The sequence below is a fragment of the Camelus bactrianus genome, chromosome 10 (assembly GCF_048773025.1).
Source record: "Camelus bactrianus isolate YW-2024 breed Bactrian camel chromosome 10, ASM4877302v1, whole genome shotgun sequence".
Taxonomy (NCBI): Eukaryota; Metazoa; Chordata; class Mammalia; order Artiodactyla; family Camelidae; genus Camelus; species Camelus bactrianus.
The window spans coordinates 48,825,515-48,841,389 of record NC_133548.1 but is presented as its reverse complement, the minus strand read 5'-3'; the positions used below and the strand labels follow the sequence as shown (position 1 = coordinate 48,841,389).

Here is a 15,875-nt window from a genome sequence, read left to right as displayed (position 1 = left end):
CAAACTAGGAATAGAAAAGAACTATCTGAAACTGGTGAAGGGCATCTATTAAAGACACACAGTTAACATCCTATTTAGTGGTGAAATACTGAATGCATTCCTGGCAATAACCATCAACGAGTGTTGTAATGTAAAATGTCTCATGGTTGGAGACATTTTAATCCATACATATCATGTTCCTAGGAGGTGAGGCCCACTGGACAGAACTCTGACCCTCTGAAACTTCAGCATTTTGCTGACGTTTTCTAACAGAGTAGCCCCAACCTTGCCACAAAAGTCAAGTATTTCTGGGCCTATCAGTGCTGACAGTGTCCTTTAGAATTTCTTTCAACAGACTAATTCCTACCAACTATGAGGTAGTGTCTCAAATTCCTGGATTCATTTTTAACAGCTTGTGTGCGTTTTATTTTCTTTTCTAATTACATTTTACCACTTGAAAAATAAACTCATTGATATAAAAAGAAAACAAAGAACTTTTTCTCTTAAATTTCACTGGAAACAGTAACCCCTCATTTGGCAATCTGAAGTGAAAAACAGACACACAGACAGACAATCAGGCATACTTAATGCCATGTCCACAAATATAAAATGAAGTAAAGAAGAAAAGACAATCAATTTAGATCAACAGGGCCCCCAAAACTGGCTTTGGGCTCTAAATCAACTGAATGGGCTGATTCCACAGTTTTGCTTCACTAGTTAAGCTATGGAGCTTCTCTGTTCATTCTAGTTATATAGCTGTATCCCTAAGGCATTAAGAAGAATTTGATACTCAACTGAAAACTGCCTGCTTGCAAATGAGCCCAAACAGACTTTCTCACCCCCAGCAGAGAAACTCTTCCCCAACAAGCAACAAAATTTTCCTACCTTTTTTTTTCCTTCTGCTGCATCTTAACAGGCTCTATTTTTTTGCTAGATTTCTCCAGGCCCACAGGGGCTGCCAGCTTTGGTTCAGTGACAGAGAGTGGAGGTTGCTCCAGTTTTTTTTCTTCTTTCACTACTTGTTCTGAATCCAAATTGACTTTAAGTTTATCTATAAATAAAGTATAGCAGATGATATATAACCCCATCATGTAATATTAATCTATCATTCCTTTGACAGTTTACTAAGTGCCACATGATATATTAGAAACAGGGTCTAAAGGAATAAAAAACAGTCCCTATCCTAAAGAGCTCATGGTCTAGTCAAGAGAATATTTATCCTTTCCAACTACCACTCTAGCTGTAACTGTTTTCATTTCTGCTTCCTCCTAATCCCTCATATCACAGCCCCCAGGCCAAATGACAGTAAAGGCAGAGCTTAGAAAAAATGAATACAACTTTATGAGGTACCAACATTCTCATTTGTTAGATGAGGAAATTAAGAGTCAGAGGGATTAAAAGATGCTTCCCAAGAGTATGCAGCTGACAAATTGTGACAACAGAAAAGCATCTCCTTTTTATACTTAAGAAAATATGAAATATCTTTTTAAATAAAGAAAGATAATAGATGATGACTTTTAAATTTTGTCACCAATGCTGTATTTTTTTTTAAAAGATACAAAGCACTATGGTTTTTGTTACTGAGATTTAATTCACATATCATAAAATTTACCCTTTTACAGTGTACAATTCAGTGGTTTTTAATTGCAACAACACCACTATCCAATTTTAGAATATTTTCATCACCCTCAAAAGAAACCCTGTACCCATTAGCGTCATTCCCCAATCCATCCCTTAATAACCACTAATATACTTTCTGTCTCTATAGATTTACCTATTCTGAACATTTTATATAAATGCAGTCATACAACCTGTGGCCTTTTGTGTCTGGCTTCTTTCATTCTGTGTAACGTTCAAGGTTCATCTATGTTGTAGCATATATCAGTAATTTATTCCTTTTTATAGCTGGATAATATTCCATCAGAAAGATATACCACATATTATTTATCCATTTATCAGATGATGGACCTTTTTGGTTATTAAGAGTACTGCTATGTATGTTTGTGTACAAGTTTTTGTGTGGATATACAGTTTTAATTCACTTGAATAGATACTTTGGAGTCAAAGTGCTGGGTGACTATGTTTAATTTTTTGAAGCACTGCCACAATGTTTTTCAAAGTGAGCACATCATTTTACATTCCCCACAACAACGTATGAGGATTCAATTTCTCCACATCCTTGCCAACACTTGTTATTACCCAGCATTAAGTTTTAAATGGTTCAGGTCCCACAATCAACTCTCTTCATCCAACCCTCAAGCTTCATTTTTGTTGCAATGATCTTGTTATGTGTCAAATATAATAAAAACATTCATAATTTTAATTTAAACACTCAGTCTTAAAAAAAAATTTGTTAAATAAATCAGCTTTGTAAGCCATTCTTTGAATTAGTTGAATATTTCATTCTTTATTTTATCCAGGTTTTCCTCCTCCATTACATTCTATCGTAACATCCTGTTATTCTCTGCCTTGCAATTATAATCGTTAACTATTTTTTCTGTATTTATTTGTCTGTCTATTTCAGTAGGATATAGGGCCATAAGGGCATTTTCTCCATGGTATCACTAGTGCATAATGGTGTGAAGCACGAAGTAGGTGCTCAATAAATATTTGCTAAACACATTAATAAATAAATGTATACTTCTGTTTGGCTTTTACAATTTGCAAACAGTCACATCTTTAAGTATTTAGAAATAATAATTATTTTAAAATTCATTGTTTTTTAAGGTTATATATACATAAAAAGAGAAACAACAAATAAACATGTGGGCCTCATCAAAGTTGCCAAGAAACCACACAATCTGACTACATATAGTGGACAAATACCAGCCATGCAGCATGATCTATTTTCACAGAAGTAGGGAGTCCTCCTACACACCGTGCCTGCAATATAATCGTGCTTCCCAATAATCTGAAAGTAGCAAATTTTAAATATTTTTTCAGAACATAAAAATGTTCCCTGATAGGTTTTATGGCAAATAAAAAAACTATTACCCTAACCTGTCCTATACCAATTTGAACATCACAGAAAAGCAGATTTCTGACTTATTTTGCTTGCGTAGGCATGTGACAAAATGCTTCCCACAAAATCTTTGTAAAATTGATGCTCCAAGAAGTGTGTCATAATTACCCTGCAACTCCTGCATTCTTCCTCGTATTCTGGCCACATACTCTCAGGGAATGTGTACTTGATATGAGAAATATGGAAATATGTGATTATTAGTTCTTTGTGGAAGAATTCTTTTTTTTTTTTCCTTTTTTAAAATTTGCTTTCTTTTTTATTGAAGTATAGTCAGTTTACAATGTTATGTCAGTTTCTGGTGTACAGCATGATGTTCTCTAGTCATACATATACAATCATACATTCATTTTCATATTCTTTTTCTATATGAAAGTATTCTTATCTAAATTTTTTTTAAATAAAGGAGATCTGCTTCCCCAAAAAGTAAATGCTTTTAAATGGCCATTACCACTTGGGCCCTTCTAATTCATACTGAGGTTTAGTTCATTACTATAAGTAATCTGCAAAAATAACTAAAGAAAGGCAAAAAATTTGTTTTTGTAGCCCCTTGGGAAATGGAGTTAACAATGGTCACACCAGGCAAACTGACCCCAGCATCCACTATATTAACCCCAACAATACACTGCTTAACCAGGTAGCCTCCCTCTTATTTTAATCACCCACTTTTAAGAACCCTACAAAACAAATGTTTAATTCTCTTTTCAAGGCATGAAGTAAAAATGAGAATACGCAAACTACCCTCCAAGAGATCTAAACTGAGCTCAGCTCACCTTGTAAAATCCACTGTCCCAGTTGGTTACGTTCAGCAATTTATAGGTCAGTAGACTGTAAATTTATGTTAAGATGCAGGAATGTTACTTGGTAGTGTGTTAAATGGGTAAAAACTGGACAAAGTCGCTTTCACCTCAGATATAACAAGTGATTATATTAAAATTCATGTATTAGTCAAAAGAAGGTAAGAACATACTTACTCATAGCAGCTTTTCCAAAAAAATTGCTTATCATATTCCCTTTCCCTGGTGCCTTGTTGCCTGCCGAAGATGCCTAAAAGCATGGAAAAGAAAATACACATGACTTTTTTTCTCTAGTGTTTAGGCTGTTCTTCAAGTCACGGTCTCTTCCACAAAAATCTCTTCAACAGCAGAGCACACTATCATGATCGTACAGTCTCTACAGTATCATGCCAAAATGTGTAGGTGTTAGATACAAGAACAAATCCAGACCAGACAATACCTGGAGTAAATCTCCAAAGCTTAGTTCCTCATAGTTCTTATAAAATTATTATCCATGAATGCACCTAAACTTTTCTTGAGTATGTTTAAAAACTACTTAGCTTGACAGAATTAAAACAGATCAGAAGCAGTACACAATCAGGAAAGACCTCCAAAACATTACATTTGTAACCACTGTAAGTGGAACGGAATGCTGGCTCCACCACTTAGAGCAATATGACATCCAGGCATATTACTTAACAAATCTAAGCTTCAGTTTCACCACATACAAAATGGAGACGATAATATCTCCCTCACAGAATTGATTAGAGGATTTAAACAAAGATCAAACTACTGGCACACAGAAGTCCTATAGATGCCAGCGTCTTCTGTCTACCTCTCCTCTCCTCTCCTCTCCCAAAGTGGAAGCTTTAAAAAGACAACGAAAGTAATGATACTAGTGACAATAATTATGCTTTCTAGATTATTTTTAATAGTTATCTTAATGAGACTTTTCTTAAGTCAATGCCCAGATCAATGTGTTTTAAGTCAATGTTCAGATGACTGAACAATAAAAAAAAACTAAGGAAAGTGAATGAAGGAAAACAACAAGAACTCATAAAATAGAATGAGAAGGTTAAATATACTAGGAAGGCAGGCATACGTGGCAAACCCCAGAATGTAAGATGTTGCCAAATGACATACTGCTAATATGCAATTCTTTGTAGTTTACAGTTTCAAGATGTTCTCACATGCATTATTTCAATTGGGTCTCACAACAATCCTGTCATGTGTACAAGGCAAGCATTACATTTTACAGGAGAATCTGAAGCTTGGTAAGAAGTATTACCAAAAGAAAAAGGACTACTTACGGTGAGAGTATCAAGAATTAAAGGATTTAAACTAAACTAGAAAAATCAGAACTAAATATCAGAACCTTGTGAATTAAACTACTACCACTGGAATTATGAAGTGCTTTTCTAGTTACCTACTCTGGACAGTAAAAGCATATCTTAAAGAAGACTTACATTTATGACCTCTTTAGCCTCTGTTTTGGTTTCCTTGTTGGTATCTTGGGTTTTAGAAGCAGCTTTAGCAGCAAACATGCCCATAATTCCTTTGGGCTGTTGGGAACTCTGTTTGGGGACAGGTGGGCCATGACCATTGGTGGTCAACTCATTATTGGCTTGTGTCTCAGGTGATACTGGAAGATCTGACTGCTCAAACTTTTCAGAAGATGAGGATTCAGCAGGAGCTCTAGGGACTGCAGCTGCACACTGGATGGCACTAAACCTGAGGACAGATAGGTCACATTAAATTAATGTCAACTTCAAGCCGTACTTTCAAACTCTTGCTTCTTCCACACAATACTTTCTGACCCTAATACTATAAAATTAGGAAATTTTAGAACCAGAATGGATTTGAGAAATTATTTTATGCAACAAGTGCTGGAGAAAAGTGAGTGAATTATCCTAGGTTATACAACTCGTTAGTAATAGAACTAAAATTGGAAGGTGTCTTCTACCATACCATATGGAAAATTTAAAGTTAAATTTTAAAGTTTAAAATTTAAAGTTAGTAATTTCACTATCCTTGGTAAACCAAATGGTTATCTCTTGTTTTTAAAGACCTTCACCTTATAGGGCTTGATATACTATAAATATTGACTGAATCAAAATTAAGAGTTTTAAATATTAACATTTCCTGGCAACTCTCCCAGCCAGAATGGATCATGCTTGAAAATATGGAAGCAGCTGGGAACAGAGCTACTGGCTCCTATAACCTGTGGTCCTTTACAGTCATTTGTTAATAATAATTTCTAATAATCTCAACTAACAGCCCCAGACAAGTATGCCCATAGCCAAGTGAAGAAATTTGTAACAAACTTCATAGCATATTAAAGGGAACATTCATCTCTTCTTTAATCATTGTAGATGTGCCTATTTCACAAAAATCCATAATGTAATGTTCTATACTGTGAATGGGTAACCGATTCAGCCTTCTCAAATGGCTGTACTTTGCTTTAGTTTTCCAACATTTCCTAACAAAGAACAGCATTTTATTTCCCCCAGTCTTTTGCTTATTGGGGTAGTTGAGAGCTCCTTGAAGGTTAAGTGTATTATTATTCATGTTTTGTATTTCAAGTACCCAGTACAAGACCTGGCACATAGAAATACAGGTTGAATGACAGATTATTTAAGTCACTGAAAGATTATTTTAAGTCAACTTGGGGTGGGAAAAGATGGAGGTTAAGAAACTATGTGGTGATAGCAATTACATTAGAGATTAATCATGTACAGCTTCAAGATTAACTGCTAGAATAACTGGCCTAAGAAAAAAATCCCTGATAAAATCACTTGATTTCAGAAGTAACTTTAGGCTGAGCAGCCCCAAGCTAGAGCCCACAGCTCCAAAAACATTCTACTGATTTATTATGGTCCACATAGAAAGCCCCAGATTAACACAAATAGTTTGTGCATCAGAGTTCAGAACAGACGGAAATCATTTCCTTTCACCCACCAGTCTTCCTCTCTGGCCTTGCAAGGCTTCCATGTACAAGGAAAAGAGCAATGTTTTATTTCATTGACAACATCTAAAGTTGGCCCTAAGACAACTCTTTCTCCTTTTGGTCTACATTCCACACCTTAGGGTCAGGACCAGGAACTGGCAATGGGGAAGAGACCAAGTTAGGCTGGGAACATGTCTGAGAGAAGAATCTGCTCAATCCTAAAATTTCAGCTTTTTTCCTGTCACAACACTTCTTAAAACACATGAAACAATGAGTCAGATCTCACCTGGCCTGTAATTCTCAGGACTAAACACAAACTTCTTTATTAGAGATAAATTCTTCACATTTCTATAGAGGATATTTTAAGTATTTAAGAAAAGGTTTATTAAAGGGCTTCCTACTATCACATTTCTACTTGCCATGTTTATTGGTGGTCCCTATGCAAATTTCATTTTGGAGTTTTGAGTCAATTTTATTTTTGTTTGCTTACGTGCTAGATACAACAGAGTTGATTTTTAGAGCTTGACATGCCACAACTAGATTTTAAAACAGACTATTTCTTAAATCTAATAATTAATTTACATAAATACATCAGGGTGTTAATATTTTCTTATAATCCTTCCCTAAAAGACAAAAGACATAAATTATTACTCTTTAGCTGTATAATTATACTTGTGTATTTAATAAATATTGGTATGCCTACTACCTTCAAGGTTTTGAGCTAAAGAAAGAAAAGAACTAATGTCTATCATTAATTCACTCAACAATTATTTACTAAATGCTTATCATTTGCCAGGCACCATTTTGGTATATAGCGGTTAACAAAATAGACACAATCCTATTTTAACGGAACTTACAGAAATTATTTTTGGCAATTCTATTTCTATTTCTCCTCAAGGGCCCAGCTCTATCAGTTATTCCACCTCCCTCAGTATCTTCAACTATTTCCTCTTTTGCGGCTCTTTCCTAGTAATACAAGTTCAAGGCATTCTCAACTTTAAAAATGTATTTATCATCCCTTATTTTCAATTCCTTTGTAGCAAGTTACCTCCCTTTTCTCTCCATTTTACTGTCAAATTTTCTGGAAAGTTCTCTGTATTTGCTGTCTCACTTCCTTACATCCCATCTACTCAGTTGACCAGAATGTGGTCACTCCACTGAAAATGCTCTTACCACGGCCATCACTTTTCAGTTCCTATTTTACTTAGCTTCTCAGCAAGGTTTGAACTGTCATTCAGTCCCTCCTTCTGGAAACTCTTTCCTTAGTTTTAAGAACTTCATATGCTCTCATGATTTTCCTCTTACCTCTGGCTGCTCCTTTTTCTGCCCATTGCTTAAAAAATGGCTGCCACTTAAATAGTGCTTACTGTGTGCTAAGCACTGTTCTAAATGCTTTACATATATTAATTCAATTGTCTACAACCCTGAGATCGATACTATCGTTAGTTTAATTTTACTGACAAGGAAACTGAAGCAGAGAGGTTAATTTCCCCAAGGTTATCCTGCTAGTACTTGTGGCTAGAGTTTTACTTTCTGCCCTTCTTTTATTCTATACATTCTCTCTGAATGATTGTATCTATTGCTGTAGCCCAATTAATCGCCTATTTTCTCTGATTCCAAAATCTCTACCTTTACCCCAGATTTTTCTCCTTAGCTCTAGACTCACCTATCTATTGCAATGGACATCTCCACTTGGACTCCCCACAGGGTACTCAAATTCAACATGTCCAAACCCAATTCATCATTTTTCCCTCTCTCCCAAAGCCTGCTCCTCCTCATATACTCCCATTCTTAGCGATGGTACCAATACCCATCCAGCAATTCAAGCCAGAAACATGGCCATCATCCTTAACACCATCAACAGCTCCTTCCGCCAACCATGGCCCCACCATACACATTCTCCTGGTCTCTAACCACTACCATACCATCCAGTTTTTGATGGTATGACTCTAACCTTTGTACTTCTCCATCCCCAACACCATTACTGTACTTTAGATAACTGTCATCTCCACCCTGAATAACTGCAACATAACTCCTTCCTGATGGCCTTGCCGTCAGATTACTCCCTTCAGATCTGTTTTCACCACTGCAGCCAAAGTGATCTTTCTGTAATGCAATTCTGATCATTTCAATCATCTATTTCAAAATCTTCAGTGGCTCCCCTGTGCCCCTGTAATAAAGTCTGAATTCCTTATCCCAGTAGTCAAATCATAGTCTGATTCCTTGTATCATTATTTCCTGCCCCTCACTTTAAGTTCCAGCCATAGAAAACTATGTGGTTCTGCACAAGCACCATGTTTTCTCTCAACCCTGTTCTTACTCTCCCACTTTCCTCTGACTACTTCTACTACGACTTCAGGCCTCAACTTAGATGTTCTGTTCAAGACGCCACCTCTGTCTTGCCCCCTCACTCCACAACCAAAAAGGCAGGGTTGCGGGGAGGATGAGTGCCCCCTACAACATCCTCCCACCCTATTACTCCCATTGTAGCACTGTCACACTGTACTGTAATTGGCCCCCATAGGACCATCAGTTTCATAAGCAGGTACTGGGCCATATCGACTCTATAGTATGTGGCACATCACACATACTCATCAGATCTTTGTTGAATTAATTCAAATTATCATCCTTAGTACCTGTCAAAGTAGTAGGTATTCAATATATGTCTGGGGATCTGGTATGAACCCTCTATACAACCTCACAAAGTAGGCATTATTATATCCAATTTAAAGATGAAGAAACCAAAGCTCAAAAGAGTTTAAATAACTTGTCCAAAGCCACCAGGCCATTAAACAACAAAGCCACAACTCAAGCCCATGACCATCAGTTTCCAAAACCAACGTGCATTATTATAGTCCATCTTCTCCCTGTGCTGTGAAAGATACAAAAAAACAAGACCCGATCCTGGCTGTGGAAGATCAACTGATTCTGGATGGAAGGTAGAGGGATATCAAATTAGGAACAGTTTTTTGAAGGACAACATTTGAACTGGTTCTTGAAGGATGAGTAGGATTTAGACAAGCAAAGACTAGAGTAAAGGAGTAAAGAGGGGGCACCACAAACATTTCTGTTGGTAATGACAGGATAAATACATGAGAAAGAGATTTATGGGGAGTCCACTGGGGTTTTCAATATGGGTTGTGGCTGCTATTTTTCACCTTATGATGTACTAATAAAACCAGGCATGTGTCTTACTGCAAGATAAATGGGGTTTTACTAGACTTGGCGTTCACTCTTAAGAGGCAGCCACTGTGTAAACATCTTACAAAACCAATTCGTAAAGAAGCCCACAAGGAACATTAAGGAGCTCACTTGCTGCAGTTCTGCAAGTTGCTTTTAAGGATGTCATAGTCGGTATTGAACAGAGGCCCACTGTCCTTTAGCATGGCTTTCTGGATGCTGTACACATGTATGCTGGCAGTCACAGCTAGCTTGGACTTCACTGCTACAAGTCAACAGGAAAAGCAGTCTGTTAATACACAAACTTCATAGCATGGTGGTGACTTTAACAAGAAACCCTGCTGCATTAAAACCATTTGTAATTTGTGGTGATCCCAAAAGCTCTAAAAGGCCAAACAGTCATATATATAGAATAATAGCAACTCTTCTGTCTGTGACAAGGACATTATGAAAGGTAGGTGGTGAGTCAGTTTTAAGTACAGTACCTGTGAGGATATCACTCATCCAGTGGACACTCAGTAAATACTAATGAATGATTGATCATACTATGATGTGTGTGTTTTTTCTTTTTTTTTTCAGTCAGGGAAGAATCTTATACTAGCATATAATTGAGGAATAACTAATTTCTGAGAAGTCTCACTTATGTAATTCAATTTTAGTTTACAAAAAAAAACTATATATAACAAAAATACTATAAACCAGATAAATCTGCAGATAAAAAACACAAAAGAACATCTTAAGAACAAATTTTAGGTTCCATGAAGGAAGGGACTAACGCCTAACTTGTTCCAAGTCTCCAGTGCCTAGTACAAAGATTGATACAGAATAGATACTCATTATGTATCTACTGGACGAATAAATCTACCATTGTCAGAATTCAGAAAGAAAATATTGGACATTTCTACTATCTTGAATACCTTAAAGTTAATTTGTAAGAAAAGGACTCCACTGGTGGGCATCTATATACAAAGTACAACAGTGCAGGTTTTGTCTTAAGACATAATCCAAGATCACATGGACCCTGACTGTTCAAAATTCCTTTGAATTGGGTAATAAAAAATAAAACAGTAGCATTAACAGTCTTGAAATGGGTAAACAAATTTAATTTAGAAGTCATACTAAGTCTTATTGACTTTAAAAAGCATTCTTCAATATTCTTCAAAAAATTGTTATGGAACACAATGCGATATTTAGAGAACACTGTCTTTTTACAGTTGATGGGATGTTCCTTATGTATTCATAAAAGGTTTTACATGTTTGTCATGAGTTTTGAAATCCTGTGGTAAAAGTGCTTTATAAATGTTAGCAGCTATTGGCCTTGAAAATAGGAAGTTAGTATAGTATCATATTTTAACATGTTTCAGAAACTACTAATAAAAGGAATATATGGCTCTTCAGTAAAACAGCTAAATATATGAGACGTTAGTGGCAGATTTTTTTTTTATTGTACCTACACTGATGCCTTAAGAGGAAAAGCTAGCTAAATTGCTAAAATACTTGCCTTCTAATTTATCTTCTCTCACTACTGCAACCTTGTGGCACTGTAAGGAAATAACACTTTATTAGTATTTAAAGTAATACAACTTGCAGTTTTAAAGTTTCCTTGCCAATAATTCAATTGTACTTGGATATAAAATTAGAAACATTAGGTACCCCTAAAAATATACTTTACAGTTTAATAGTTATACTCATTTTTAACTTTGTTACTTTAAAACTTCTCAATCAGGTTAAGGAAAGTGAGAGAGTACAGTAATACAAAAAACCCCCACAAAAACCAAACCAAACCAAAACAAAAAAAAAACAAAAAACACAGCATCTCAAATTAGTGTGAGGAAAAGAGGACTTTTTAGTAAGTGATGTTATGAGATTACTGTATAATCACATGGAACCAGATAAAAATTGGATCAATCTCTCACACTATACAATAAAATAAATTCTAAATCCATAAGAGATCTAAACATATAGAATGAAACCAGATATGCAAAAGAAAAAAATATGGGTGAATTCTTCCATAGCTAATATAATCTGAGAATGAGGAAAAATTCAGAGGTAACTGAAATAATCCATAAAAACTAACAAATCATTTTTGGATGACAAAAAAACTTAAGTAAAAAGACAAAAGTAAGTGGAAAAATATCTGCAACCTACATCACAAAGATTTAATATGTAGCTTCTAAAACAGAGGAAACAAAGACTAACAATCCTTTGGAAAATAGGCAAGAGGTATGAAGAGACAGCTAATAGAGGAGAAATGTTGATGACCCTGAAACAGGACCACACATGCTGTGCAGAAACAGGCACTCTCATATGTTGCTGGTAGGAATGAAGAATGGAGAAGTATTTAGCAATACCCAGTGAAGTTCATATACATCTGACTTCTAGGAACATAACCCTAAAACACAGGCAAAAATATACAAAATAAATATACACTGCAGCACTAAATGTAATAAGCAAAGACTGTAAATAACTCAAATTAACTACCAATAAGAGACTACTGAATAAACTAAGGTATACCTATCAATGTAGGATCATGTGGCTGTAATAAGGAATGAGAAATATATCTGTAACTGCCATGGAGTGATGCTCCAGATCTACTGTAGGTTAAAAAAAAAAAAGTACAAAATAGAGTGTAAAGAATGAAAACTTCTATCTGGGACAAGAAGGATAATATAAACACATATTTGCTTATATTAAAAAAAATACAACAATAAGAACAATTGAAGGACAACACAAAACTAATAAAAAGTTACCTATAAGAGAAAGGAGAGAACCTAAAAACTGAAAGTAAGGGGAAAAACTGAATTTAACTAGATACTGAGTTGGTGGCTTAACTACAGAACGAAATTATTTCAAGTGATCCTAAAACACAGGCTGATTGTACATCCCTAGTAGATATAGCCTACAGACAAAAAGAACTGCAAAGAGATCTTAAGCTGTTTTCAGTAGTCATATTGTTAGTAAAACTATTGGTTTTGCTTTTCTAAATCTCATATATTTGGCTAAAGCAACCACATATTAATGTTAATGTTAGGAAACACCAAAGTTTATAACATAAGAAAAAAAGCAATTTAAAATCAAGTAAGTTTTTAAAAAGTATAACTGTAAATTTGAACTGGGAATATTAGTATATCTTCATAACACATCTTCTCTTAAAAAAAAACCAAACATTCTTAAAAATGTCATGTTCTACAAAATTGTACATGAAAATTACAAAGCTTATGAGAAAAACCAACATTAGGAACTAATCACTCAAACCTATGTAACTTTGTAACAGGAGCCCTAGAAACAATAATTGGCACCCTCAGGAGAAAATATGGCAGCCCAGACAGTTCAGCGTGACTAAATGCTACCTTAGGGAGTATTAGAGAAATGCATAAAAACAACACGTGGAAGTGCCACTGCTAAAACAACACAGACCAGAGTGGAGCTCTGAATCAGTGGGTCCCTGTTAAGGGAGTAAGTTCAGCATCCAGAAACCCAGACCCTGGCTGGGGGCAAGCCCTTTGAGCTTTTTGGCAGTTAAAGAAAAAGGAAAAATATAGGTGGGTTGATATGAGATAGTTCTTCTTTATAGAAAAATTCAGCCAATAAATCCAGAAGGAATGATAGAAGTAGAACATTAACATTTTGTAACTCCTAGTGAATTAATGATCTAGGCAACAATAAAATCAATCTCAGCTAAAGAAAAGCTAATACAGAACTTCATAAAGGATGAATCAGGCTGATAACCTCTAACAACACAAAAAGAGTCAACCAAACATTTCTGTGAAATTATCAAATAACTCTCTGGAAGACTGTCCAGGATGGGATGGATGAGAAGGAGGCTTGTACTGTCTATGTATTATTAAGCATTTTTTTTTACAATAATAATTATTGGAAAAATAAAAATTATTTACATGCTGAAAAATCCATATAAAGCCTGTGTGTCTTTTTTCTTTCTAGAAACACTTAAAACTTAAAAAAGAAAGTAGAACCTGACATTAGAAGAGCTGACATTATGCTCAATAATCTGCTTTTTTTTTTAAGGTGGGCTCTCTTTAAGGAAAAAAGCATGGGTAAGCATCCACACTTCGTCAGTAATTTTACAGGGTTCCCCAGGACAGGGCTTCAAAATTCCAACAACCACAGCAACTCTACTATTAATATATTTTATATTTTAGGATTCCAGTTAAGATTTCATTTGATACTTTTGGTTACCAGAGGGGGAGAGGGATAGGGAGGGAAAGGAGTTTGGAATTAGCAGATATAAACTATACATAAAATAAATAAACAACAAGGTCCTACTGTGTAGCACAGGGAACTATATTCAATACCTTATAATAACCTATAATAAATAAGAATATGAAAAAGAATATATATATGTGTGTGTAACTGAATCACTATGCTGTACACTAGGAACAGAACATTGTAGATCAACTATACCTCAATAAAAAATAAATAAATGAAAAAAAAACTTCATTTGATAAAGCATACTGCTGCTTTAAAAAAGGTAGGCAGAATTTAAATGCCCTTTTAAATTTAGAAACAGAAGGCCTTACATAAGCAAGCCAAAGCATAGAAGTTTTTAACTGATTATGTGTTACATATCATTTTGAAAAACAGTCTCCAAAAAATGCATTGAGGAATACAATTCAAATGTACTTTCAGGGGTTCATCTAAGAATCCCCTGAACCCTGAAGACCATCCAAGGATCGGAAATTAAGAACCTCTGTCATATGGGTTAGACTAAAACTCTATAACTCTATCTTAAAACATAAATTCTTAACCTTGGACCTTTGTTCCAAAGGTCTGTGAACGCTAAAAGTTTTATGAATGTGTGAACATATACATTATTCTTTCTCAAGGAATCAGTGATCAAAAAAAGAGTAATACCCACTGTTTTAAAGGTACACAATGATTCCCAGGTAAAGAACTGACTATATGACTAAAAGGAAGGCTTTGGCTAAATTCCAGAAATTCTTGAAATAGAAGGGGGTTATTTAACCCTGGAAACAAAGGAAAGAAGACATTCAGATGCAAACTTCAGCGGGAACTACGCCAGAGCCATACAGGGAGAGGATTCTGGTTAGGTTTATTTCTGAGAGCAAATGAATCAGGTCTACCTAATCTTGTTTCAGATACATAATGACATCTGAATCCATCTACACTTGCAAATATCCCGATTTTCATCAGGCTTACCAAGTAGCTTACCAACAAGGACAGAATATGCTGGTCATTGAATATAAGGATCTGATACCCCTAGCAAGTTTTGCTTCTCCTTGTAAATTACTAAATTGCCATTCCAGTTTTAAATCTCACATGCGTGAGACTGTTGATACAAGTCAAATCCAGTCAGTATTTTGACAAATCTGGCTTCTGAACTTATGAGTCTTAGGGAAAGTCAAAAAGGAGTAGGAAAATATGTATCATTGAATCTCTGAGAAGGACTCAGATCCTTGAGCAAAATTCTGTAGGGCAGGTGGTGGTGGTGTGGGAGTAAAGAACCTTCAGGTAAGAGGTGTGGGAAGTGAGAACAGAGGAGGTGCACCTCAGTTTGGGAAGGAAGCAAGAGACGAGGAATTATCAAAATTCCCAAGGATCAGTCTGGTGCAGGAGAAGGAATGGAGTTATCTCAGCAGAGCTTCTGGGTGAAAGCTCAAATTAAAATCAAGTTCACTTAATAAAATATAAAATTTGTACTTGTCCCCAACATACCTTCAAAAAGTAAGAAAGAGGAATAACAGAAGCAGTTTCCTAATGTCTTTTTGCCTAGGAAAATTGTACAATAATGACATAGTCTCTGCATCATAGCCAAGATATTACCCAAACTTCTCATAGTTTTAGGTTTAGACTAAAAATCCAAAATAATCATCATCTTCAAGCAGCTTTGTAAAACTTCCATAATACCGAATCTTGTTGTTATTTTTTGCCCTGTGTTATGTAACACTTGATGGCTCAAACACTTTTAAACTCATTATAAGATTCTGAGAACTTA

General features: G+C 35.3%; 1 protein-coding gene across 2 annotated transcripts in view; it reads right to left on the bottom strand.

Annotated features, from left to right (window-relative positions):
- POLD3 (DNA polymerase delta 3, accessory subunit) overlaps window positions 1-15,875 on the bottom strand; it is a 55,269-nt gene that overhangs the window by 26,229 nt on the left and 13,165 nt on the right. For both annotated transcript variants that reach the window (XM_010973135.3, XM_074372618.1), the window contains exons 4-8: window positions 11,403-11,442; window positions 10,034-10,166; window positions 5,241-5,505; window positions 3,973-4,045; window positions 865-1,030 (exon numbers count right to left, since the gene is read on the bottom strand). In XM_010973135.3, the coding sequence (XP_010971437.3) occupies window positions 865-1,030; window positions 3,973-4,045; window positions 5,241-5,505; window positions 10,034-10,166; window positions 11,403-11,442 (677 nt within the window). The remainder of the gene's footprint in view (window positions 1-864; window positions 1,031-3,972; window positions 4,046-5,240; window positions 5,506-10,033; window positions 10,167-11,402; window positions 11,443-15,875) is intronic.